General features: G+C 54.3%; 1 protein-coding gene and 1 long non-coding RNA gene across 2 annotated transcripts in view; both read right to left on the reverse strand.

Annotated features, from left to right (window-relative positions):
- CMIP (c-Maf inducing protein) overlaps positions 1 to 10601 on the reverse strand; it is a 203059-nt gene extending 192458 nt beyond the window's left edge. The window contains exon 1 of the mRNA XM_020903714.2: positions 10032 to 10601. Coding sequence (XP_020759373.1) covers positions 10032 to 10328 — 297 coding nt within the window. The 5' untranslated portion in view covers positions 10329 to 10601. The remainder of the gene's footprint in view (positions 1 to 10031) is intronic.
- Positions 10602 to 11982: 1381 nt separating this feature from the next.
- Positions 11983 to 25047, reverse strand: LOC139029953 (uncharacterized). Its single transcript, XR_011482296.1, has 4 exons — positions 24793 to 25047; positions 13901 to 14019; positions 13420 to 13479; positions 11983 to 12228 (listed from the first exon to the last, which is right to left on the reverse strand). It is a non-coding gene; the product is annotated as an uncharacterized lncRNA (long non-coding RNA).
- Between the last annotated feature and the right edge of the window lie 1951 nt (positions 25048 to 26998).

The following is a 26998-nucleotide window of genomic DNA, read 5'->3' on the forward strand; positions in this document are numbered from 1 at the left end:
CTGGTTTGGACGCGCAGACACACCAAGGGCTCAGCGCCACTCCTGGCCTGCAGTCCCCTCCGCCCAGGGAGGCTGGGGCCGTCTGACCCCGGAGGCCCACCCTGCTGGGACCCCAAGCGCAGGAGTCACCAGATGGCGGGAACAGGTCAAGCTCCCCAGTTTTCCCATCCCCAAGGCAGGTCACCGGGTCAGGAAACACAAACCAACGGCAGCCGGAGACAGACGTCAGAGAGGCGCCATTCCTCTTTCCAGTGAGCAGCCCTGCCCCCGCCACCGCCCGGCCCGCTGGCCCGAGGGTCCATGACGGCCCACGACAGCCCCCGGGGGCCAGCACTGCTGCCCAGCCTCTGCTCAACGGGACCCCCTTCCCCAGCGCCCCGGGGCCGGGCTTGGCCTCCCCCCGAGGCCTCCAGGAAGGCAGCTACCAGAAGGGGAGCCCTGGGAGCCACAGTGCCCTGCGGAGAGCCCAGGCCCAGGATCTGGAAAGCACTCGAGGGCCCTGGGGGCTGCGGGCCAGGAAACACAGGCCTGTCCAGCCCTTTGTGGGGCAACTGCAGGGCACGCGCTGCCCTTCACTGGAGGCGAAGGAGACAGGCAGGGACTCGGACGGTGGCGGTCTTCCCCACCCCACCCACACGAGGGCCCACCTGCACCAGCTCCTCCGCTCCTTCCTTCACTTGGTCATCCACGCATTCAGCCACAGAGCATCTGCCGAGAGGCCTGCCCCCGGGGCCCCCTCTGTGAGAAGGAGGGGTGACAGCAGCGTGGGGGTGTGTGAGGGTCACGGCAATGTCCACCCAGCCCAGCTCCTGGAAGTGAACCCCGGGCAGTGACTGTGGTCTGGCAGTCGTGCTGGGGATGAAGCCTGCCCTGGTGATGCAGACCCCCACTCTCCCGAAGCTCCCACTCAGGGGGCACCCTGGGCTCTCAGCCGGGCCCCGCCACCCCTGAGTCGTGATCCGGGCCCTCCCGGCCCACCCGCGCCCCAGTGAGTACCCCCCAACCCACGCTGGGAAGCAACTCTGCTTGTCCTTATTCCCACATGCTCTCATGCTGCGCACCTCGGGAGGATGGCACCGTGTCCCCAACGCGCCCCCACCCCCTTCTCTGCTGGTTCCCAATCCGACTCCTATCCATCGAGATGAGTCTCTCCTACAAAGTCCTTCATGAAAGCCCCTGGCCTCCAGCAGCAGCACCTCATCCTGCCTCCAAACAGCAGGACGAGGCACAAATCTCTCTGAGGAGGCATGCTCCTATGGTGCCCCCTCATCTGAAGTGCACCCCAATCTGACTGTGAGTCTTTAGGGGAACACATGACTTTGTACGTGCGGTACCAGTGAACACGCACCTTGTCTGCCCAGCACCTGGGGGGGGGGGGGGTACCTGCTCCCAAGGTCAGGACCTGGAAACCCCTCTGCACACACAGTAGCTGGTACTCCATCCAAAAACCTAGTACCTGGTGCTTACTCTGTGCAAATACTTGGCATTCACGTTCCAACACCAGTTCCCTGAACTCACTTGACAAATTCGCAAAGGGATGTCTGCCAAATACGAAACTGATAAGCCCACTGGTTCCCAACTGAGATGCTTCTGCAAGAGGCTGAAGTCATTCTGGACCTCCAGCAGACGCACGGACATTCACGGACAAGCACCCTCAGGTGTGGCACAGACCCACCTTTGCCTCGCAACTCTGCCTCTCCCCAGTTCTCCCCGTTTGAGTCTCCACTGCAGCATCTGTAAAATGGGAAGAGTAACACCTGCCCTGCAGGGTTGTTTGGCAAATTCAATGAGCACGGTGCCTGGTGCTCAGCGGACAGACGGTAAGCCTCACGGTAATCATGAGTGTACTGCTCCAGCCCGTGCAATAGGTTCACCTACCCCGTTCTATTCCCCACCAGAGAGCAAACTGCAGACTTTCCTGACGGGCCCCCACGCTCAAACCCAAGAGCCAGGCGAGACCAAGTCATGTGGATTTCCCTTCCAGGGCAGCAGCTCTGCTCCAGGTGCCCTGGAGACCCCCGGACCACTGTCACGTCTCAAAGGCCCTGGGGCGGAAGTCACCATCGATCCAGGGGCTCCTGTCTCCCGCGTGTGACAGACTCTGCTCCCCAGCCTCCCCCGCCCTCCGGGGTCGCCCTGTGACTGAGCTGTGGCCCAGAGTGGCCAGACTCAGACAGAACCTCCGCGTGGTGCTCATGACCTCTCCCCAGCGCCCACTCCGTGAGGCCCTGGACAGGGCAGAAAGCCCCCACGGGCCCAGGACAGGAGCCAGAAGGGACCTGTGCTGCGGGAAGCACAGGCTGGCTCTCCCCCACCCCCCACAGCGCCCTGGCCCGTCCATGGGGAGGTCTCGCCGCAGGATGAGCCTCACGCGGGCACGCAGAGGAGACCAGACTCACCTAGGCTGGACAGCAAGCCGAGAGAGGCAGCAGACGGCCGGGAGGCAGTCTGGGCTCTCCCCAGGCTGTGCGCTCCTACCTGCAGCTCTCCCGGGCCTCGAAGAGCTGGGGACCAGCCCAGGACCCCAGGAAACGTGCCAGGGCCATCTCCTCTCCCCTGATGACCCCAGCCCCAGGAGCCTCTGCTGCCCTGCCCCCGTGGAGTGCTGCAGGCAACTGGAGAACCTGGCCCTTCTCCTTCCCTCCGAAAGGAGTTTGCTCAGCCTGGTCTGTGCACACACTCTCCGGTCACATCTTTCTGACAGCAACCCGAGAGCAGGAGAAGCAAGCAGCAGCGGCCTGGGGTGCTGGGAGGTAGGAGCCCCTGGGGTGAATTCCAGCCCAGCAGCTGAGTCAAGTGCAAGGGTCTTTGGGCAACATGCTGCTTACTCAACGGAAAAAAAGCCTGAGGCGAATTCAATGATTAGTAGGTTCTAGGTCTGAGAACCTCTGTAATGCAGCGTGGACAAAGGGCGCTGGTTTCGAAGAGTTTGGCTGGGTTTTGTACTGAATAATTTAAGAGTCTCTTAGAGCACTGCCATTCTTCACTAAGGGAGGGAGCGGGTTAAATAAAACACACACACCCCAGAAGTGCTAGAAACAAAGGAAGGGGCTCCCGGGGCAGGGAGCTGCCAGCGTGCCCCACGTCCTGGGCGCTCACAGATATTTTTTAATAGATGACAGCGGCGCCCGGAAGGCAGAGGTGATAACAGTTGGAGAGCGTTTACTGAGATGCAGGCACTTCACTGGCCTTGAGGCCAGCCTCAGGGCCTTTGCACATGCAGTTCTCTCGGTCAGGAATGCTCTCTCACCAGACACCACCTCCTGCCCTGAACGGGGCACGCAGAGCAGCAAGGTCCGGGCCCCACACAGCTCGCCCGCCTGCTGCTCTGTTTTCTCAGGGGCTGGGCAGACTTTATATTTCCTCAGTGGTTTCTCGTCCGTCCCCCACCCCACCGACACACACTCCAGGAGGGCAGGGACTGGTTCTCCCCAAAGTGCCTACAGGTAGTGATATTTCTGCCGAATGAACCACTGAGCCTTCATTCACCTAACCCTGACATCATGCTAGAAGGAAGTCCCCGTAATGTGAATTTCACAGATAACGAGAGAGGGGAGGTGGCCTGCCCGAGGTCACCTACCAGCCAGGACGCTGTGGGGGCAGGACTCAAGCCTGCCAGTCTGACCCCTCTGCTGGGTCTGGCTGCTCCCCTCCACCCACCCCACTGACACTCCCGACAGCGGGATGTGGCAGGTATAAAAGCTACTGGACATTTTCAATTTCAGCACAACCACCTATTTCCGCACCAAAAAATATGTCCTCCATGATCCCCTTAGTCTCAACAGACACAAAAACCACCCCCATGTGCGCGCGCGCACACACACACACACGTGCACACGCGTGTGCCTCATCACCCTTCGTAGGGCCCTGCTGGTATCAGCCAAGCTTCAGCCTCACAAGGCCTCCCTCGGCGCCCCACTGAACGCACTGGTGCCTTGTTCCCAGCGCCGGGAGCAGGGAAGAGACACTGTCACTTCCTCCTTTTCTCCACCACGGGGCCAGGCAGCCTGGCCTCCATCCTGGGGAAGCAGGAAGCCGGGGGACAACAACGATGCTCCCAGGTGGAGCAGGAAACCGCCGGCCTGACCACGCAGACCCTTGTCCTCAGGGCGGAGGTCAGCGGCTCCTGCTGGGGCCGGGCGGCCGGACCCTCAGGAGGCGCGCAGGCCGGTGACAGTGAGCCAGACCCAGGCGTGACTCAAGACAGCAGTGACCCCAAGCTGCACGGCCCTGCCTCGCCTGAATATTTAACACTCGCCAGAAAAGCAGGCGAAGAGCACTCAAATGATAAAAACAGAGCAACTCCACTCCATACAAATGGGAAGTTGTCTGGCTGGAAACAGCAGAAGCCTGGGACTAAGCTAAGTGTCCAGTGGCGGGGGATGGTCTACTGACACCGTCACGGTGCCCCTCTGCCATGCCGCAGGAAGGAGCAGCTCGGCTGGCACGGGCCTATATAGGAGGACCGACAGGCAGCACACCGCCCAGCCAGGAACGGCAGCACAGGACCCTGTGAAGATGCCCCAAACGCCCAGCTAGGACGCAGGGCCAGCCTGGGAGAACTGGGGGCTGCAGGGACATGTCATCTTCCCCATGTGCCCTGCCGTACCATCAGAAGGTACTCGACGTGCGTATTAGTATTTCAGTTTTCAGGGAAAAAACAAAAAAGGTGGCGGGGAGAATTCTGTATTAAAAAAAAAAAAAACTAGACTGTTCCCCTTGAGGAATTGTTCACAAACTGCTTCCCACAATTTCTCTTCCTTCATACACCCCAGATCCACTAAATACCCCTAAGTTTCCCAAACACCCTGCTCGTCCCCAGAGACTTTCCTCTGGACTCGGCCCGTTTTTAAACGGCGGTCATCCCCTGCATCGGTCCAGGGTTTCACGATGCTTTCTCAGGGTAACGAGAAGCCCAAGGGGATCACACCCCTGCTGCGTGCTGGCCATCCTGCCAGGGGCCAATGTGAGCGATCTCCAGTGCTCACAGGGACCCTGCAAATGAGGGAGGATCATCCCCGCTTCTGGGGGAAAGCAAAGCCCAGCGAGGGAAAGCAACCATCCCAAAGCCACACAGCCAGGAAGTTTACCATCCAGACCCTGAGCAAACCCTTCTGTGCTGCTCTGCAGTGGAGATGCCTGAATCGCCAGGCTGCCTTGCTGAATCTCATTTAAGCCTTTCATCTAAGGTGTAACTTGACCATGTCTGGAGGTGCATTCCACCACATTACCAAGTGGGTACCACGCTCGCAGGCCAAGCTGAAGCCAGCAAAAAGGTACTCTCAGGAAGCTTCGGTTTTTCAGGGTGACTTGGCTGCTGGGGTCCCCCTAAGCCTGGCTGAATGCGGTGCCCCACAAATGCCCTCCCCCACTGCCAGGTGAGTCAGCGGGCACCCCAGTTGGCACAGAGGAGTGGGCACGCCGGGCATGGCCACCTGTGGGCACGGAGCCCATGCTGGCTCAGTAGCACAGCCCAGTTGTGAGCAGCAGGCTTGACACTTCAACCTGGACCGGCGCAATTTTGCCTGTGGCCAGAAAGGGCACCTCAGATTGCACCAGGCGAGTGGCAGCACCAAAACTACTCCCTCCTGAAAACACACGTATTTATTACAGCCTGGGGGAGCAGACCCTGTGGGCTGTTTACAGAGAATTCAGATTTTCTACTCCTCTTCTATCTCTGCCCCTCCCCTCCACCCCCCCCCCCCCCGCCTCCAATCAGACAAGTTACTGGGAAACAAATTCGATATACTCCAAAATCTTGTGATAAAAGGCACTGAAAGAAGAAAAAAGAATTCTCTGTGTTTACTCACGCCACGAAACGCATCGCACAAATCAAAGGCCGGGATGGGCCCGAGGAGGAGGTGCAAGTGACAGGAGTGGAGAAATGAACACACGTGTGCATGCACATGCAGGTAAGCTCCCATGGGACCTGGGACTTACTCAGGAGGACATGGATTTTAACTCCCAAGAGAAACCACCATCCGGACGAACCTGGCACTTGATACCCAGTAGGTGCTTAGGAAGTGTGAGTCCAAGTTCAGAAGGTCGGGCCCCGAAGAAAACATCAGGCCAAAGAAACCAACGAAAACTGAAGGGACTCCTCTTTTCCCTTTTGCAGCAAAAAGCCCAGAGACATTTCAGTTGCAGCAGCAGAATGGCTGAGAATTTAAAAACAAGTCTCATCAATGAATCGAGGCTTAAGAATAAAGAAGGCCACTGTTAACCTGTGCTCTGACCCCTCTTTGGTCAGACTAGACCAGCTCCCCCAATTCTAGACCACCTCCCCCAATTCTGATATGCCACATGCTACATGTTATTTTAAAAAAAAGAAAGGTAGAATAAAAGGTTAGCAGCTGATCTGCACTTCTCTGGTGCAGAGGAGACAAAGCAGAGGGACAAAGCCCTCTTCCCACAGACAAACATGCCTAGCAGGTGATCAAATTCAGCCCAGGCAAGACAACAGCAAAATGGATTCTGGTACCTCAGACCCGAATCCTGCCTGCCTCTGCAGGACTCCGGGCCTTTGGCTACCACCGACGCCGTGGGCAGCAGCCACGAGAGGCCCAGGGAGGCGGGGGACTGGGAAGTCCGGACATGAAACGGCAAGGAGGCGCCGTGTGCAAGCCACAGCCTGGGCAGATGGGCCCTTCCCCCGCAAGGTGCGGCCATGTGTACCCCAGGGAGGGGCAGGCGCCTCGCAAGCACCCCCGCCCACCCCCCAGGGCGGCCAGCGGGTCACTGTCGCCTTTGTGTTCCCCTCTTTGTTTATGAGTCTTCCGGATCCAAAGTCTCCTGCACACAGTGCATCAGGCCTGACGCTGTCACCGGCCATGTCAGGCACACTGTTGACTCTGCAAGGATTTAATCAGTAACCGGCCCAGCAGATAGGCGCGGGGGCAAGCTCCAACCTAACCCCATCGAAGGCAAAGTTTACAGCCAGGCCAGGGGAGAAGGCTGCCACCCTCCACCCCATCCTCTGCCGCCCCCCTGGGGGGCCCCGGGGCTGAGTCCACCTCCCCAGAAGGGAATGGAGAGAGGGCCGTCCACCTGGGGGGCGGGGGGTATCCGGCTGGAGCTGCCGCCAGGTGGGACTGAGAGCCTGGGCGCCTCCCCCACCCCACACCCCCACACCCCCACCCCCACCGCCTGAGACAGCTGTGGTCCTGGACGCCTGGTCTGTATCTCTGACCACCATCCAGCTAATTGGATCGTGTAGACAGACTACAAAGAGGGTTTGGGCAAAGAGTGTATTTGGTTTGTTTATTGGTTTGAATCCAGATCAATCACTCCGAGTCTTGTGCCTGAAGCCCACACAGTTAACCAGATAATTACCAAATGGTTCTGAGAGGAGCTGTGTAGACGGCTTAATAAAAGGACGATGCACATTTGATGGAAGGCTAAGACCGATATGAAACACTGCCCCACCAGCAGCTCGAGGCTGGGCCGCACGGGGCTTTCCACCACCGTAGTGAACTACACTCAAGTTCACCTTTGTTTCACTTGGGCTAACGTTTCTCAATCGAGGGCTAGGGCCGTGCTCTAAAACGCAGACAGATTACATAACGCCCAGGGCCTCAGGGAAACCCCGGGGGCTGTGTTCCCTCCCCGGGGCCTGGACACCACCCCTGGCCAGGTGTCTGGTGATGGGATACGGTGCCTGTCAACCCCACCTCTGCCCTGGAGGCCGCCGCCGTGGCCGGGCCTGCCTCAGCAACCCCACTCAGTGCCTGCGAGCCTTGGCACACAGAGACCCGTGCACCCCCCTGGAGCCCACCATGGCAAAAGTAAGGGACAGCCCTCCCCTGCCAGCAGGGCCTGCTCACAGGGGAAGAAGGGGGGCAGCCCATGGCACACCAGCCCGGAGCTCCCCCCTTGCCCCAACGCCAGGGCAAGGTTCTGCTGAGCCGCATCTGACCCCTGGCCCCCAGGCCCAGAAAATCACGGCTCTTCTCTGGAGGGGCCTGGGCAGGGGAAGGTGCCATCCACCTCAGCTGGGGAAGGTGGTGCGGTGGCAGAGGCGGGGGGCGGGGGGGGTCTGTGAGGGCACCCTGGCTGCTAGAGAAGTCTAGCGCAAGTGGCTTCACCCTTGCCTCCTCCCCTCTCTCTCTCTCTCTCCACAAAACACACCTCTTGAGCAATCAGAGGTAAACTGGGGGAGGGCAGGGAGGGGGAGGGGCACCCTGAGCTTCCCAAGCTGGCTCACCCCAACCGCGGGGCAGCACAGAACAGCGCCCGGCTTCCTCCAGGGGGCCACAGGAGCTGGGCCGGTCCTTCCCACGGAGTGCCACTGTGCCTCCCAGCCGCTTTCTCTTCCCCAGCTCCCCTTCATGATAAAGGGTGGCAGAAAGAAAGATAAAAGTCCCCCACTCTGACCACCCCCCCCCACCCCCTGCCAGCCAGGGGGAAATTCTGAAGCCAGATTTGGAGGCTGCGGCTTCCAGGCAGGGGACCACTAAGGGCTGAATCTAAAACGCTGTGTGCTGGCGGGTTTTCTGAGGCTCCCCCTTCGTCAAATGAAAAGCCAAATGCCGCGGCCTGGGGCTCAGGACGGGGTTTGAGAACGTGCGCGAGCCTGAAACTGGGGCTGTAAGGCTTCACGGCAACCCAGGATCCTCCCCGAGAAGGCGGTCATTGCAGATTGCACCAGCGTGCCCACAGGAAAGAAAAAATAGGTGTTCTGAGCACGTCGGACCCAAAATTCAGAATAAGAGTCCTCATGTGTTTCAATGCTCTCGGGAAGTGGTGGGGGGGGAGCAGTTTCAAGGAGTATGGTTTCTTCTGCTAACTTTTCCCCCTCCCCATTCCTTGGAGCATGTGTCATGGCCTGTGACACACTGCCAAGGGAACATGGACGCCGGGGGGACGTCTGCACACACTACACGTCTGTGACATGTCGTGTAAGTGACACCCTGCTTCCTGGCTGGGTTTTCTTGGCACAGGTGTGGGCAGGCATTGGATTCAGCACACCCCCACCACCCCGCAGGCTTAGTAAACAGCATCACGGTTACCCCAGGGAAGACTGCATTCTGGGGAAGACCTGCCACCTCTCCAGAGAGGATGGAACACCCCCCACCACACACCACCCTGCACCCAGCAAGGCTCGGGCCCAAGCAGAACTGGTGCTTTAAACTGTCCTTGTTTCAAAACACAAAGCATCCTGTTCACCTCCTGCCTGCTACCCTCCCCCGCAGCGACCCCACCACAGCCCTCTCTCTCCACCTTGCAGATTTGATTTCAGAAACCCATCCCCGACTTCTCTCCCTCTCATCAGGGTGACCCAGTCCCAACCATACATTTTAAAACAATAACATAAATACAACCTCCAGCAACAAAACACACGTACAAAATACTACACAGACAATGCAACACCAGAGCCCACAAGCCAGCTTCCGCAGGGAAACTTGACCGTCCTCGGTGGGGAGGAGAAAACCCGGGACCCCCGCCCCTCCCCCTCCACTTCCACCCTCCCGGTGTTGCCAACGAGGTGTTTTTTTTCCTCAGAAAGGGAAGCACCCAGTTTTGCCTGCCAGCCCCGGCAGGAAAAAGACGGGTAGAGCAAAGAAAGGAACTGGCTTCTGGAAATTTTTTGGGTTTTGGGTTTTTGAGGTTGTTGGGGCTTTTTTCTTTTTCTTTTTTTTTAATTGTTTTGTTTTCCCCTCCGGCGCAGATCCAGATGTGCCTTCAGAAAGGGAACCCTCACCACCATCGTGGCCCAGCCTCGGGTCTATCCCAAGGTCCCAGCCGTAAGGAACACAAGCGCTGGGCCCGGAGGTGCCCGAATGCTCAGTCTGGGGACAGGGCCAGATCCTCTCCAGAATTCCAGGGTCTCCCGGGGCCCGCCAGAATCCACAATGCAGCAGGGAGCCCAGCCGGGGAAAGGGGTGCCCGGTTCTCCCGGTGCCCCCACCACCACCCCCCCTGCGCCGGGCAGGCCCCGAGCTCCAGGTGCAGCGGCCGGTGGGAGGGGGCGCCTCCCGGGCCCCGAGGGGAGGCGCGGGGGTGCGGGCGCGCCGACGCGCAGAGCGACTCACCGTGGCGGACGCCAGGCTGTTGTCGGCCAGCGTTAGGTGGTGCGGCTCCCAGCGCCTCAGGAATTTCGAGGTGAGGATCTTGCTGAGAAAGGTCCGCGGGTGCCGGATGACACAGACCTGGATGTCGCCCTCCTGCAGCAGCTTGTACCTCATCCCGTTGCACAGCAGCAGGGCCCGGCGGCAGGGCACGGCGCCCATCTTCGTGCCCTCGGGGGCCGGCACGTCGCCCCCCAGCAGCGGCTTGGTCTCCTCGATCTGCCGAGGGTCGCCGCCGCCCGAGCTGCTGGTCAGATCCATGGCCGGGCCGGAGGGAAGCGGGGAGAGGGGCTGGCCCGGGCTGCCGGGGCGGCGGGGCCCCCCGGGCGGCGGCCCGCACCCCCCCAGCCCCCGGGAAGGCGGCGGGCGCGGGGCTGGGGGCGCCCCGCAGGGGCGGGGCCCGGGCGGCGGGCGGCGCGGGGCTTCCTGCGGGGCTCCGGCTTCCTCCTAGCTCGTCGGGTGCATGCTCGCGGTGGCCGGACCGGCTCGGCGGGCAGCGGGCGGGGGCGCGGGGGCGCGGGCGGGCGGGGGGCGGCGGCGGCGGCGGGGGCGGGCGGCCGCGCGGGCGGGCGTGTCTCGGGCCCGCCGCCCGCTCGTGTGCACGGTGCGTGTGTCCGGGCGGCCGTCCGCGGGCGAGTGTGCGGCGGGGCCGCGGGGGCCGGCGCGGCGGGGAGCTCGCGGAGCCGCGCGGCGCGCGCGCGATTGGTCCCCGGGGGTCATGTGCCCGCCCTCTGACGTCAATGGCGGCAACGCCGGCCGCCGCCGCGGCTTCGGCCTCGCGCGGGCGGGGTCCGCCGGCGGGGGGACGCGGGGCGGGCGCGGCCGGGCGGGAGCGGCGGCCCCGGGGCGGGGGGCGGGGGCGGCCTGGCCCGCGGGACCCCGGCGCCCCGCCCGGAACCGGGGGCCGGGGGCGGGGCGCCTGACGTCACACCGGGCCGCGCCCCCCCCCCCCCCCCCCCCGCCGCCGGTGCCCAGGCGGCCCGGGCCCGAGAGCGGTCCGCGCGGGTGGCGGAGGGGCAGCCGGGTGCCAGCCCGAGGGGCCGGGGCCGGGGATGGGGAAGGTTGGGCCGGAGATGCTGGGGGAGGGCCGCACCGACCTGGGACCCCCACCCAGCTCTGGCCGCCCACCTGGATGGCCAGGTGACCCTCCACCCCCGCCCAGCTCTGGCCGCCCACCTGGATGGCCAGCTGACCCCCCCACCCCCGCCCAGCTCTGGCCGCCCACCTGGATGGCCAGCTGACCCTCCACCCTCACCCAGCTCTGACCACCCACCTGGATGGCCAGGTGACCCTCCACCCCCGCTCAGCTCTGGTCACCCACCTGGATGATGGCCAAGGGACACAGATACTCCCTCGAATTGCAAATGTCCCGTCAAGTGTCCGAATAATGAGCCACACAAGCCCTGGCTCAACCAGTCGGACTCCACGGGGCTCCTGGTCATTTACAGATGTCTGTCTGCCCTTGGGGTCCTCAAGCTTCTCCGGGGAGGGGACAGGCTCCCCAGCCACCATCCCCCCTTGCTTTCCTTCTCCTGGAGTCTGATCAGTTCCTAATAGGAACCTAGACACAGAATCCCTCTCCAGCGTTATGGGCGCCCCCTCTGCCTGCACCCCAGAGGCCCTGACCTCTTTTCGCCTCCCCTTCAGTCCGGGGCATTTCTCTCTGCATCCCCAGGCCCTGCAGGGCTGTGAGAGAACCATGTTGGATGCACCCTCGGGGAAGGAACTGCCAGGTCACAGGGGCACTCCAGCTGTGCAACAAGAAACGGTCCCTTTGTGCCATCGGGAGAGGTAGCCAGTGCTCAACTCTGGGGTGGGTTCCTCACATCCACACCCTTCTACAGTCAACAGCATTAAAACCCCCAATCTGTGCCTTTTTGTTTAGTGAAGGTGCCTCTGCAAGTGGACACACAGGTGTGTCAGCATGTGTTTAATTGCATCATAAATGCCAAAGTCTGTCCACAGCAGCCCTTCAGTGGGGATTTTCCCCTCCCCTGCACTCCAGAACACACAAGATTAGGGCTCCCCAAAAGACTCTCACCCAAGCCTGGCCAGGGCTGCGACCCGGGTGGAAGTCAGGGCCGGATGTGTGTCCCTCCGCAGAGAAGACAGCTGCAGGCTGCCCAGGAGATAGATGCACAGAGCTGTTCCCTCGTGAGCCCTGGGGAGGCAAATGAGGTGGGGAAATGGGGAATTCACTGACTCCCTACAACCTGCTGGCAAATTCTCTTCTTCAGGTTCTGAACTTCAGCAGCCTTAAGAAAACCATCAAACAAGGAGTCAAGCCGGAGCCCCTAACTGATGACACAGCCCCAGGCCGTAGCTTTAAGAGGGTTTGTGTGTGCTCAGTGGCTTCAGTCCTGTCTGACTCTTTGCGACCCCCTGGGCTGTAGCCTGCCAAGCTCCTCTCTGTCCCTGGATTTTTCCAGGCCAGAATACTGGAGTGGGTTACCATGCCCTCCTCCAGGAAATCTTCCCGACCCAGGAATCGAACCCAAGTCTCTTACATCTCCTGCATTGGCAGGCGGGTTCTTTACCACCTGGGAAGCCCATTTAAAGGGGTTAAATCTGTTGTTCAGACCTTTATTGAGCTGCTATTTGCCAATTGCAGGAATAATTCCCAGTGTCCTAAGCACGCACACAGCTTTTCTTTCTCACAGCAACACTGTGACACAGGGTTGACCCATCACCATCCCCTCCTGCAGGTAAGGATACAGAGAGGCTGCCAGCCTCATGTGGCTCATCAGGACCTGGCCCAGGTGCGAAGCTCAGCATCTAAGGCCATGTAAAGACAATGACCATACTGCTCATGGCACTACAGGAATGGGGGGTGGTGGGGAGAGGTTTGCAGGTATGTGCTGTGGCACTGTGGACATGTCCTGACTCCAGGTGGTCATTAGGAATCAGGGAAAGCTGCTCCTGGAAGCAGGGAAGACCCTCAACCCGTGCAGGAAATGGCAGGCATTTTGCCACGGCATACAGAGAGCCTGGGGGGTGCAGGGCAAAGGCCCTAGAGGTGAGCAGGGGTAGACCAAGCAGTGCCCTGAAGTGCAGGCCCACAGACCAGACTCTCCCCTGAGAGCAGTGGGACGCCACCACACGGGCCATCCAGGGGAGTGACTTGTAGATGTCACCTCCATCCAGGCCACTGGCCACACACAGCACGACATGGGCAAGGTTTGCAAAGCAGCAGCCTGGAGGCAGGGAGGCCAGTGGAGAGGCTGCCGAAGGTACCCAGGATGGAGGTGATGGGGTGCAACAGGAAATCATGAATGGGGAGGCTCAATGGCAGACATCTGTGGACCCTCCTCTCCCCGTTCAGGGGGCAGAACTTCAGCAGAATGAGATTTACCAGGATGCAGTTTAAGATTTCATCCAGACCTCCTCAGCACTGCTTGATACGGTGCTTGATCTGTAAGCATTGAATAGAAACAGCATGATAAAGTGCCAGGTACTATGCTGGAGGTGTTATATATTTGTTCTCTTTTCTTCCTCTCAACCAACCCAGAAGATAGAAATTACCATCCCCATCTTAAGGATGAGGAAGTTGAGGTTTAGACAAACATGAGGATCTTAGCCAAGATTTTGACCCAAAATTCTGTTTGACCATGTTTTTCCCACTCCTTTTGTAATGTTTTCTGAGGCTCAGGAAGAAAAGTGTTGAATTTGATCAATATATCTTTCAATAATATTTCTTGGTTTGAGTTTGACAGTGACATGGAGCCTACAAGATACTCTTAAGAAGTTCCCTGGAAACTGAAAGCAGGAGTTCATGGTCAACAGTAGCCCTCGTGCTTGCAAGCAAATACACAGTGACCTGTGGTCAAACTCACCTGTGCCCTGTTGCTTAGGCCATAGACCGAGGTCAGTGAGCGAGGCTGCGAGGAGATGGGTTGGCTTATACTCAGTGATACACAGAGTCCCTCGCCTCCCAATAGCCTGGGTTCTTGACCTAAAAATGAGTAAGTCCAGCTGTCAGATTCCATCAGAAGCCCCCTCCCTGCAGCCCCCCAACCTCTGTAGGAGACACAAGCCCACTGAGTTTCCACCAGTGCCTCAGGTACCCAGGTCATCCTCGGTGTCACAGGAGTCCAGATTCTGCCAGCAGTAGTGCATGTCCCTTAGAGGTCACCCTCCTGGCATCAAACCTGAAAGGGTCATGGAGCAGTAGGAATGACAGGCAAGGTCATGACCCCATTACTCCTAGGGCTCACAGGCCGGTTGACTCACAAAGATCACCAGACAAAGCTTCCATGTTCTCCGATCTTTGCTGGCAGCCCCTCCTCGTTTGAGCCTGTCCCAAAGAGCAACATTCTGCTCTCACCCGCTCACTACAAGTTCCTCTTCCACTTGGATCGACAGCATACCACGGGTTCACTCGGGGCCATGTTGGTAAAGATGCTACTCCTTGCTAGATGCTGGGGGCATGTAGTGAGCGGGCAGGAAACAGCTCGCAGCTCAACCCTGAGGTCCCTCAGGTCACCCCCTGGAGCCAACTCAGAGGGGAAAGACAGACCTGCTGCCCTGGCAGCCCACAAAGGGACATGAGGAAGTGGCAAAGTCCCCAGTGGGGAGGAGAGCACGAGAGTTGATGACTAGCCCTGGGAGAGGGCCACCTAGGCATCTGCTTCTACCTACCACACGCCCATAGGTCCTTTGCCCAGTTCCCTCCTCCCCTCTCCACGAAATGCTTCACAAACCCAATACACTGTATCCTCCAAGAGGGCAGGATCTGTTCCAGTTCTGCCCATCACTGTGTCCAGCGGTGTGCTGGTGAATGTTCAAGCATCAGCTTGTGGGGGTGGGGGGCGGCGGAGTGCTGCTTTACAGCATTCGACAATCTCCCTAGTGGAAATATTCCCACCACGGCCATCTTCAGGTTATCAGCAGGCCTTGCTGAACGTGGAGAGTTGGGAAGAGATGTACCCCATTGCAGAGTGTTTCCACCCTACAGATACAACATTCCGGGGGACACGAAACAGGGGCGGAGGGGTCTCAGCTCAGGGCTCGCAAAGCCTAAGATATTTCTATCTGGCCCTTTTACAGAAGAAGTTTGGCGACCCCTGAAATAGGCATAAATAACCTTCAGAACAGAAATGCTAGTAAAATAATTAGGAAGTGGGGAGTTGGTGATGGACAGGGAGGCCTGGTATGCTGCGGTTCATGGAGTCACAAAGAGTCGGACATGACAGCAACTGAACTGGACTGAACTGATGAGTTTTATTACCTTTTTAAAGATATAATTTATTTAAATGTAAGTTGATATTAATTCCATCCTGTTTAATGGCTCTGACAACCAGCTTGCAAAATTCCTGAAAAACAGTCAGCTCTCATGGGCAAGCACAGGTCAGCTCCAACAGGTCCCTTCTTGTTCTGGACTATAGAAGCGGCACGACGGTTATTTGTTTTTTTTGTTTGTTTGTTTGTTTTTTTAATTTTTTATTAGTTGGAGGCTAATTACTTTACATCATTACAGTAGTTTTTGTTATACATTGATATGAATTAGCCATGGATTTACATGTACTCCCCATCCCAGTCCCCCCTCCCACCTCCCTCTCCACCCGATCCCTCTGGGTCTTCCCAGTGCACCAGGCCCGAGCACTTGTCTCATGTACCCAACCTGGGCTGGTGATCTGTTTCACCCTAGATAATATACATGTTTCAATGCTGTCCTCCTGAAACATCCCACCCTCGCCTTCTCCCAGAGTCCACAAGTCTGTTCCATACATCTGAGTCTCTTTTTCTGTTTTGCATATAGGGTTATCGTTACCATCTTTCTAAAGTCCATATATATGTGTTAGTATACTGTAATGGTCTTTATCTTTCTGGCTTACTTCGCTCTGTATAATGGGCTCCAGTTTCACCCATCTCATTAGAACTGATTCAAATGAATTCTTTTTAATGGCTGAGTAATATTCCATGGTGTATATGTACCACAGCTTCCTCATCCATTCGTCTGCTGATGGGCATCTGGGTTGCTTCCATGTCCTGGCTATTATAAACAGTGCTGCGATGAACATTGGGGTGCATGTGTCTCTTTCAGATCTGGTTTCCTTGGTGTGTATGCCCAGAAGTGGGATTGCTGGGTCATATGGCAGTTCTATTTGACGGTTATTTGTTGAATGGTTGGAAATCAAACTGCAATGCCAACATTCTAACCACTAGATAACACTGCCCTGCTTCCTGCCTGCCTTCATTCAATTCCATTAAACCCCTGTCAGCACCTACTGAGGGCCAAGGACTTTGCTGGGGACTGTAGGTCCAGATCACACAAGATGCTGCCCTCGTAGGGCTCATAGTTGAGTGAGGGGAATCAGACACCCCTCCTCCCCCTTCGCCCTCTCAAAAAAGTGTGCCGAGAAGAAAACAAACTCCTCGCCCTTCCATTACCAGATGTGTGTATCTTTGGTTGATTTACTGTAAAATGGGATTATAACAGCACCTTTTCCCAGAGTCATAGGAATTAAATGAGCTCACAGCCCAGCACTGGGTGAGCACATAGAATAAGCATTGTATTTTCATGTTGCCACTGCCATTTTTGAACCCATGTTTCCAAGGCCCTGATTACAGCCTTCCTCAAGATCATGCTGCCCAACAACTGGAGCACAGACACTCAATACAGCGTCTTTGCAGGGTTGTCACCTATGGCTGCTAGGAACATTTAAGGGCTGGATCGTTTCTGGCAGCATACAGCTGCCCCGGGCACTGCAGGGTGTTAAGCAGCATGCTTAGCCCTAACCCATAGATACCAAGACCACACAATTTGTGACAAACAGAATGTCTTGAGACGTTACTGCGTGTCACCGGGAAGGCAGAATCAGCCCTGATTGAGAACACCTGGTTTGAAGGAAAATGTTTTTCCCACCTTCTCAGCCGGTACAGGCTGCTCCCCAGGCATCCTGTGGTTCACGGTCTGGGGGAGATTATATTGTCCACACTCATGCAACGGCACGTCCCTCCTCAGATGCCACTTCCCAGGGGCCGGAGGAAACTCACAGCCAGCTTTTTCAGGCTGTCAAGGAACACAGGAACCCACGGGATGAAATGAGATGCAGCCTGTTTGGAGCCATGTTTCTGGAGCCCCTTGATGGCATGAGGCTATGCCTGTAATCATACGCCCGGTGCCAGAGGCAGAGTTGTTTGTTCTTAATTTCATAGCTGCCCCATGGAACTGCTGCTTTGGGGGAACACTCCCAAAGCTCCAATTGAAAACTCTGTCTCAAAATTACATCATCCAGGAGAGTATTCCTGAGCCTCATTTTTAACAGGCATGAGACACCAGCATAACAGAACACACACTCTGTACTGATGGCATTTAATGTACTGATCAAATAATGTGCTTATTCTCTGGGTATAAGGAGAGGAGTCATGTTTCCAACCTGAAGTCAGGGAACATCCCCCTCTTGCTTCTGAGCTGATGTGAAGTCAGCCCATTTTCTAGGCTCATGGGTGGGGATAGAGGGAGGGGGCATGGGAGCCCCGTTTCCTACTTAGCAGCCTGTGATACTGGGTAGCTGAGTGATGACCTGCCACACCCCCTACTCCTCTAGTTTGGGGGATTTGGAGGCGCAATATTGCTTCTTTTTTTTATGTTTTGGTGTTTTGGGCCCCAAGGTATATGAGATCCCAGCTCCCCAACCAGGAATCAAACCTGTACCAGATTCATTGGAAGGTGAAGTCTTAACCACTGGACTGCTAGGGAAGTCCCTGAGGTTAATTTTTTTTAAAAAATGTATTACAGAGGATTGAACATTTATCTAAAACTAATCTTTGTTACACACAATCAGTCAATTGATTTACATATACACACTTAATAGCAGTTATCTCTGTAGTGAGTGGGATTATAAGTCATTCTTTTGTCTTTTGAAATCAACATTATCAGAATACAATTTACATGAAATAAAAGTCACCAGTTTTAAAAGAACAGGTTGATAAGTGTTGATGAAGGTCTACAACCAGGTAACCACCACCCGAATCAAGACACCAATATAGAACATTCTCACAACCCAAACAAAGCTTCTGCTCCTCTGCTGTTGAGCCCAGCCACCCACTTGCTGGCCTAGACATCCCCCCATCTGCTTTCTGTCACTATAGATAGTTTCACCCCTTCTTGAACTTCGTATAAATAGAGTCAGAAGATACGTCCTCCTTTGGGTCTGACCTCTGACGCAGCGTAACACTTTTGGCGATCCATCCATGTTGGTTCATGTATTGTGGTCTGTTCCTTTCGTGGCTGACTAATCTATCCATTACACGGCTGCAACACTTACGGGTAAATACTGTTGTCCTCTTTCTACTCTCTTCCCACCCCCCAAGCCCAAATTTTCTACAATGAGCATGTATTGATTTGTTTTACTTTTGAAAAAAGAAGACAAATGCCATTCATTTTTTTAAAAATTCACAGGGACTTTATGAAATGCCAGGCTGCTGCTGACGCGTGGAAATGGATGCCTGGCACAGCCGCACAGAGGTTTGAAGGCCATGGATCATATTTTTAAAAATAAAAACCACTGTGTTTTTCAGATTAATTGCATCTCTCTCCCACACCAGCCTTTGCGGTGAGCTGCTCAAATTGACCAATTTAAATGTGACCTCACTTCTTTCCCCTCCATCCGCTCTGAGTCAGTTGCTAAGAAGCAAGGAAAGGAAGTATGGGGGGGCGGGGGCGTGTTAACATGTGTGGAGTATGTGTGGCTCTTCCAAAACCTAGCCACACCCCCTTTCATCAGCCGAGACATGATCAAGGGTCTGTCCAGGATCCCAGAGCAGAAGAACAGGAGGATGGAATCCAGGGGCTCCAGGAGGGATGGGAAGGAGGCTGAAAGCACAAACTTTGGATTTGGATCCCAGTGGTCCACCTGACTTAGCTGGGTGACACTACCCGAAACTCTTAACTTCTCAGAAGTCTCAATCTCTTCATCTGTGAAACAGAGATCCAATCTGATAGTCACAATCAAGCAAATGAGACAATGCATGTAAAGTGCTCAGAACAAGGTTTAGGAAGAAGTGCCCAATGCATGGTAGGGAAGCCAGGTTGCTCAACTCCTGGTTCCTTTTTTCTTCAGCCACAAAACTGAACTTCATGGCAGCCATGAAACTGAAACTGCAGTCTGCCTGGGCTGAAGGGAGAGGAGTGGACGTTTTCTTGTAGCTCTGGTGAGCAGACCCTCACAGATTCAGAGAAACGAGGGGAGGGCAGGCTGCAGCATCAAGGTGCTCGCCAAGACCCCAGCTGCAACAGAAACCAATCAGAGTAGCCTCAAGAAGAGTGGAAATGGCTTAGAAGGAACCAAGACTGTCTCACAGGACCCCCAAGGGCATAAAGGTAGGCAGGTCTCAGAAACAGCCAGACCAGGGGCTTTCCCTCGGCTCCATGTGCCTGCTTCTCTCTGCATCTTCTTACCCTGCATCCAGACTTGCTCCGCTGTATCGCTTCAGCCCGACAGAAGGGGACCCCTCGAGAGACCCACTGAGATCAATAATCTACAAGCTCTTTCTTTCTATCTTTTAAATTATGAAAATATGATAACGCATTTCCAGGAGACCTGAAAAATTACATATACAGAGTTATATATAGTTACTGGGAGTTCTTTCTTTGGTCCAGTTCTAAGGGAAGAATTTAGTTGCTCAGGTGGCCCAGATGCCCACCCCAGCCAGTGTCTGAGCTAAGCTGTCCGAATATGGATGCTGGTGACCACTCCTTAGAGGTGAGGATGGTCAGGTGGGTCATTGTGAGCTGGACAGTCCCCTAAGAAATGTCTTATCCCAAATAATAACCACTTCTTTCATTGTGTTCCCCAACCTTATGCATTTATTTTATTAACAATAGCAAATACCTACTTGTCTTACTATGAGCCAGCCACTGGTGTAAGCACTTTGCCTGTGCTGACTCCTTTAAGATAATCCTCACGAAATTGCGGTGGGGTTTATTGTATCCATCGTATGGATGAGGAAATTGACGAGTAGGGAGGTTCATTAACTTGCCCAAGGTAACACTTGAACCTGGTCAGTTTAGTACTAGACTCCCTCTCTTAGCCACCCTGCCATGTTGCCTATTTTACTTGTTTTAAATATTTATTTACTTACTCATCTGTCTGCGTCAGGTCTTAGCTGTGGCACTCAGATCTTCGCTGTAGAGTGCAGAATCTTACAGGATGCAGGATCTTTAGTTGCAGCGTGTGTACTCTTAGTTGCAGCATGTGGGATCTAGTTCCCTGACAGGGATCAAGCCTAAACCCTTGGCACTGAGAGCATGGAGTCTTAGTCTCTGGACCTCCAGGGAAGTCCCTGCCTATTTTATTTTTCTGGGTCATGCTTCATGGCATGCAAGATCTTAGTTCCCCGACCCGGGCCCTTGGCAGTGAGAGCCTGGACTTCTAACCACTGGACTGCCAGGGAGTTCCCAGTGCTGCCTGTTTTAGCCCCAGTTATGCTTTTCATAATTTTGCTGTTAGCTCACGTTTCTCAAAAAGAGAGAAAAAGATGAGGAAGGGGATGAATGCCATCACTGACGTCTCACAAAACCTCTTATAGTCAACAGTAGAAAACACCGGAACTCTGCCGGCAGTTCTGCTAAATTCTGAACCGGACGGGGGCGGGGGGGTGCGCAGGCATGACAGCATCGTCACTGCCTCTCCATGCCGCCCTGTGATGCTTCCCTGGCCTGGACCACCTAGGGCAGGACTTACAGCTTCTTTACCTGCATGCAACAGGTGTTCAATAAGGTGGCTGTCGCTGAGAAAACGTGTTCCCCACTTTACAGTTTTCAAAGCACTTCCAAAGACAGGCAAAGAGATCAGCTAGCGTACTGTTCTGTGACACCTCAAGGAAGGAGAGTCTTCGGAAAGGACATACACATCAGAACCCAGCCAGCACGGAACAGCCAGGCCCCGGGAAGAACAGGAGTCGAGGCAGGGTCTGCACAAAGCCTCCTCTCTCCTCCGTCTTTTGTCCTGATCTCTCTGGAATTCTGTTCCAGTGCCTCATGGGACTCTGGCTGCCTTTGCTGTATGTCTGGCATTGGGCCCAAAATGGCCAACTCAGTCCAGTCTCCAGAGCCAAGGGGGCACTGTTTCCCGTTTCCCACCACCTCCAGATGTCCAGGTAACGCATCCGGGGGACCTGGCTGGGCTTTATCCAGATGGGCCCCCTGAGCCTTGGGTTCTAGGCCCAAGACTCAAAGAAGGAAAGTAACCTGCCCCAGGGCTCCCAGAGATGAGGCCACCAACCCAAGATTCGGGCTCGTCGCCACCCAAACCCCTGTGCGAGGGTGCTGTCACAGAGCACCATGAACTGGGGGGCTTGCCCAGCAGAGACATCTTCTCTCAGAGCTCTGGAGGCTCAGTAGGGTTGCTGTCATCTGAGGGCCAAGGAAAGTGTCTGTTCTGCACCCGTCTCACTCCCGAGGGTTTGCTGGCCATCTCTGGCTTGGACACAGGGGCATCTCCCCAAGCTCTGCCTTCAGGTCCAAGGCATCCTTCCTACGCGTGCCTGTGCCCCCACCTTCCCCCTTTTATTTATAAGGACACAGTCTTACTGGATAAAGGGCCCACCCTACTCCAGCATGACCTCATTTCAACTTACTACATCTACAACAACCTATTTCCAAATACAGTGACAGTCTTTATTTGGAGGTACTGGGGGCTAGGACTTGTTTTTTTTTCTTTCTTCTTTTTTTTTTTTTGGCCATGAATGTGGCATGTGGCATCTTAGTTCCCCAACCAGGGATCGAACCTGGGCCCCTGGCAGTGGAAGCGCAGAGTCCTAACCACTGGTCCATCAGGGAACCCCTCCTTGGCCACCTTTTTGGAGGGGCACAATGTGACCCATTACAAAGCCCAAAGCGGGCCGCGTTAAGTGCTCCCACCTTCTGCCCTAACCAGCTCTCGCCACAACACCTCACTCCCGGCTCCTACAGCCCCAGAGGGCATTGCTCATCCTGTTTTCCCTGGAATGGGCATGGACACAAGTCTGCCCTCCTGTCCTCAAGCTCACATGAGAGCAGTTCCCAGGGAGCTGCCGTGATTCAGGAGGATCCACTGGGGCACCCTGGGTGGGGCATGACTCAACTCCGGGCGAGGCACTTAGGGAACCTGTGCTCAGGCTCCATGGTCTGAGCTTCTCCACCATGCACCAGTGTCATCAGGCAACTTCAGAGGCACTAGACCTGAATAGCACTAGACCTAGCTCACAATAGGCTCATGAATTTCATTAGCATGGATGACAATGACCCACACATGCAAGTTGGCTGGTGTGACCTCTGGCCTTGTGGTTTCACAATGGTGGTGGTTGACAGGTGGCTGGGTCCTGGGCCAGGGATTCAGGCAAGTGGTTTATTTCTATATTTATTCAATTTTCGGTTTGGTTTGGCTAAAAATATTCAGCAGGTTTTCCTTGGAGGTGAATTAGCCAAATCTACTGCAAGGATTAACCGCTTTTCAGAAGTCTGGGATCTGGGTTCAGGAAAAGCCGGCTGGGCCCGTTTCTTTAGCCTTGACGGGCATCACCAGTCCCTTGTGGAATGCTACCTAAGATCACAGGCCAGGAAGGGCAGGGTGAGGAATGGAATCCAGGATGGTGTATGCTACAACCTGAGCTCACTTGGTACTTTGACTTGGTGACTCACAGTTTTGAGCCTGGACTTGCTGTTTACCTTCTTGAAAGGAAAAGTGCCAAAGGAGTCACCAACACATCCAGATCCCAGCAGCTATGACCCCCTCCTTCAGCCCCAGGGAGCAGTCAGTGAGATGGGATACTGGCCTTGCCTGAGCAAAAAGAAACCTCTAGGGGGCTTCTGGTTCACCCCTCCTGTTTTGCAGGTGGGGGAAACTGAGGTTCAGGGGAGAGAGGGAGCCTTACCCAGGACCACACAGGTGATGGGTGTTGGGGGAGTGCAAATCCCGGCTTGGAGCTCCTGACCCCTCCTCCTAGAGCTCCCTACCACCAGTCTGCTTTTCTTCCTCTAGCGGCTCATGGGGGGTGCCGGTTCCTGTGTATTTCTCATCTGTCTGCCTGGTGTCGGAGTTTGTAGAGTCAGATCCCCAGAGAGGCTCATCTTTCTCTTTTCCATCTGCCCCAGCCCCTCGAAACCAAGCTGTATGCTCCCTCTGCGTCCTAATGATGTGTGCTGTTGCTTCCATGCTCTTCGGGATTTCTGCAGCTTTTCACACTTTGCAGCATTTCCTCTGGGCCTCCCTCCTGGTGTCACTGCCCTCAGCCCAGGGGAAGGGGCCCAACCAGGTTGCTGGACCCCAGACTTCCCCCTACCTTTCCTTTGAGCCCCTCCAGCTCTGTTTCCCACCTCCACATTCCCTCATTCTGCCATCTTCCACTGCCCAGGGCTGGCGGTCCTTCCTGAGGGCCTAGGGGGCAGGGCAAGCCCAGCAAACAAAGTGAAGACAGACCCCCTTGTGGCTACAGACCAATGTAGCTTGGAAAAGTCTAGCAGCCCAGGGATGTTTTTAAAACTCCTTTTTTTTTTTTTTACACAAAATGGATATATTTTCATTGGGAAAAACCAGAAGATATAGATAAAGAACAAAACAATTAATAATGAATATTAATTAGGTACCTATGACTATGCATACAGTGCATCTAATCTTCAAATGAGAAATTCTACAGGACAAATGATATGATTTCTTCAACAGATAAATGGCAAGGAAAAAACATGAGAGCAAAGATAGTGTTTAGGTCAAAAGATTTAAAAGTACTACTAACAATAGACAGGGAGATGGGTGAGCACGGGACAGTAACACGTCAGTGGTTGAATCTGGGTGTTATGCATGCACTCACTGTAAAATCCTTTTGCCTTCACTGGACATTTGAAAACTGTCCAATTAAAACTCTGGGGAAATGGATATATCAAGCAAGTGTAATGTGTGGATCTTGTGGCTCCTGATTCAAGCAAATCAAATTTAAAAAGCATTCACAGGACAATCAAGGATGATTATACACTGATTAGATATTAGATAATTTTTTTTAAATTTTCTTATTTTTAAAAAAAATTTTTGGCCACACCACACAGCATACGGGATCTCAGGTTCCTGACCAGGGATGAAACTTGCGCCCCTGCAGTGGAAGCATGGAGCCCTAACCTGGACCACCAAAGTCCCTATGCCTAAAATCTTTTAAAAAATCAGTTTCTTAAATTACCTAGGGACTTCCCTGGTGGTGAATTAAGACTCTGAGCTTCTACTGTAGCGAGTGTGGCTTCCAGTCTTAGTTGGGGAATTAAGGTCTTGCATTCTGTGTGGTGTGACCAAAAAATTAAGCAAAAAAAAAAAAAAAAATTTAGGTGTGATAATGGTATTGTGGTGATTTTTTTAAAAGAGTTTCTTTGTTTGGGATTTGCTTTAAAATAACCATCAGGGGAAAAAAAATAACCATCAGGAGAAAAGGTGGGGAGGCAGAGATGAAACAAAACTGGCAATTTATTGCTAAATCTTCATTCTTGGGTAGTAGAGTTCACTAGACTATTTCTTCTTCTTTGGCGAAGGCTTGAACATCCCCACCATAAAGCATTAAAAAGAAAAACACATTCTTATTTTGCATCTGAGAAAACCAAACTGAGGTTTAGAGGTGTCAGGATATTTGCTCAAGATCTCCCTGAATTGAGATTAAGGAAAAAAATTCCTAGCTGCCATCTTATCACCCGTTCTTCACACCTTGGTGAATATCCTGCCAGACCTTCTGGGCATATAAAAGGATAGTACATGACTTAAAATACCTGGATATATACTGCCTGAGTCCATCATGGGCAACACGAATCATGTCAGCGCTGTCCACAGGCGTCTCTTTCTGACGTGGAACTCCGGAAAAGGAACTCACCCCTGTGGAGGGCCTGCTCAGCTAAGCATTCCCGCCTGGGCCATTCAGAGGACACTCATGCTTTATCATCAGTCATGTGACTGTCCCTGTTCCTCCCGACAAGGAAACAGACTCAGAAAGGAGAGGCAGCTTGTGCAAGGTCACAGACCTCATAACTGAGAGGAAATCCATGCCCGTATTTGATGGTGTGACTTGGTGAAGGCCTGCCTGCCCCTGCTGCCCAGAGCCTCCCACAGGGCAGAGGACCCCCACCGCCACACAGCATCTGAGCAGGAGAAATAAAGCCAGACGGAATGCACAAAGAGGCGTGGCTGGGATTTGAACACCCCTTTCCCCGGCCAGTCAGCTACTATAGTAGGCATCCTTTCCCTAAAAAAATTGTAGAGAAATACATAAAATGCATTCCATCTTAACCACCTGTTCCAGGAACAAAGCTCTGCAGTGTTGTGTTTTTCATCGTGACACAACCATCACCACCATCCATGTACAGAACTTTGTAACTTCCCAAATTAAACACTAACTCCCCTCCCCTTCCCACCAGCCCCAGCAACCACATTCTGCTTTCTGTTTCTATGAATAATCTGACTGCTCCAGGTCCCTCATATCAGGGGATTATATAGTATTTGTCCTTTGCGTTTGGCTTACTTCATTTAGAGTGACATCGTCAAGGTTCATCCACAATGTAATGTGTGTCAGAATTTCCTACCTCTTTAACTCTGAATAATATTCCACTGCATAGATAGACCACACTTGGTTCATCCATTTATTTGGGGATAATGGACGTTTGGGTTCTTTCCACCTTTTGACTACTGGGAACAATGCTGCTATGAACACAGATGGACACACATCTCTCTGAATCCCTGTTTTTCTTTACGGGTAGATGCCCAGAAGTAAGATTTCTGGATCACAGGGCAATTCTACTTTTCTAGGCACTTACCTGAATCAATTTTTATGCCGTATTTTTCATCTAATCAGGCACCCTTCTGTGTTGTTATGTTTTGTGATTTTGGTGGCCGGTCATGGGTTCCAGCAAGGTAAGGAGGTTCCTGCAGACTTCAGCAGGCTGCCCTCCTCCTGAAGCCTCCTTCCTGGCTCAGCCTGGTCCACCAGAGAAAACTTATCCTTCATGGCTTAGTCTCATGGATTCAGAACAGCTTATCACACCCAAGACTTCCCTGGGTGTCCACTTCCTTACTGACATTATGTGGCCCTCCGGGTCATCACAAGTGGAACATCCCCCTCACCAGGGAGGCGGCAACCGTCCCCTCTTATCCTGCTCGTTCCTTTCCCCAGCTGCTTCTAAGTCTCTCAGTTAGTCTGGGTGATGAACAAGTGTTATTGACATAATTAAGTAATTACCTCCTCTCCTGGGGGTTACGTCCAACTTTTCAGTATTATCAACAAGGCAACAACAAAATCTTTTCTCTCATGCTGTTGAGTCAGTTCCTTAAGACACATTTCCAGAAGTGGGATAACTCATCACTGGACTAGGAAGTTGGGGAGGAACAAAAGAAAAACGGCAGACTGGGCTCCCAGATCACCCAACAAGGGATCCAGAAGGCAGTGCGCATTGGTGAGAGAAAGCAACTGCTGAAGGAGGACCACTTTTGCTGCCCCAGTGAGTAGAAACTCACCTTCCCACTACAGATAAGACCTAGAGTGGGTTGAATGGTGGCCCCCAAAAGCCATGTCCACTTAGAACTTGTGGATATGACCTGACTTTCAAAAAGGTTTTGACAAACATAATACAGGATCTCAGGGTGATATCCTTGCAGATTAGGGTGGGCCCTAAACCCACTTACAATGCTTAGGAGAGAAGGGGAAACTGACACAGACATGGAGGAGGAGACCATGTAAGACGAAGCAGAAACTGGACTGACCCATCCGTTGGCCAATGAGTGCCAAGAACCTCCAAAGGCCACAGGAAGCTCAGAAAGCGGCCTGGGACAGATTCTCTCTTGCAGCTTCCAGAAGGAATCAACACTTCTGATGCCATGACTTCAGACTCCTGGCCTCCAGAGCTATGACAGGAAAACGTGTCTGTCATTTCAAGGCCCTGAATTTGCAGTCATTTGTTATGACCACCCTAGGAAACTAGAATCCAT

This window comes from Odocoileus virginianus, chromosome 20 (assembly GCF_023699985.2).
Source record: "Odocoileus virginianus isolate 20LAN1187 ecotype Illinois chromosome 20, Ovbor_1.2, whole genome shotgun sequence".
NCBI classification, from domain to species: Eukaryota; Metazoa; Chordata; class Mammalia; order Artiodactyla; family Cervidae; genus Odocoileus; species Odocoileus virginianus.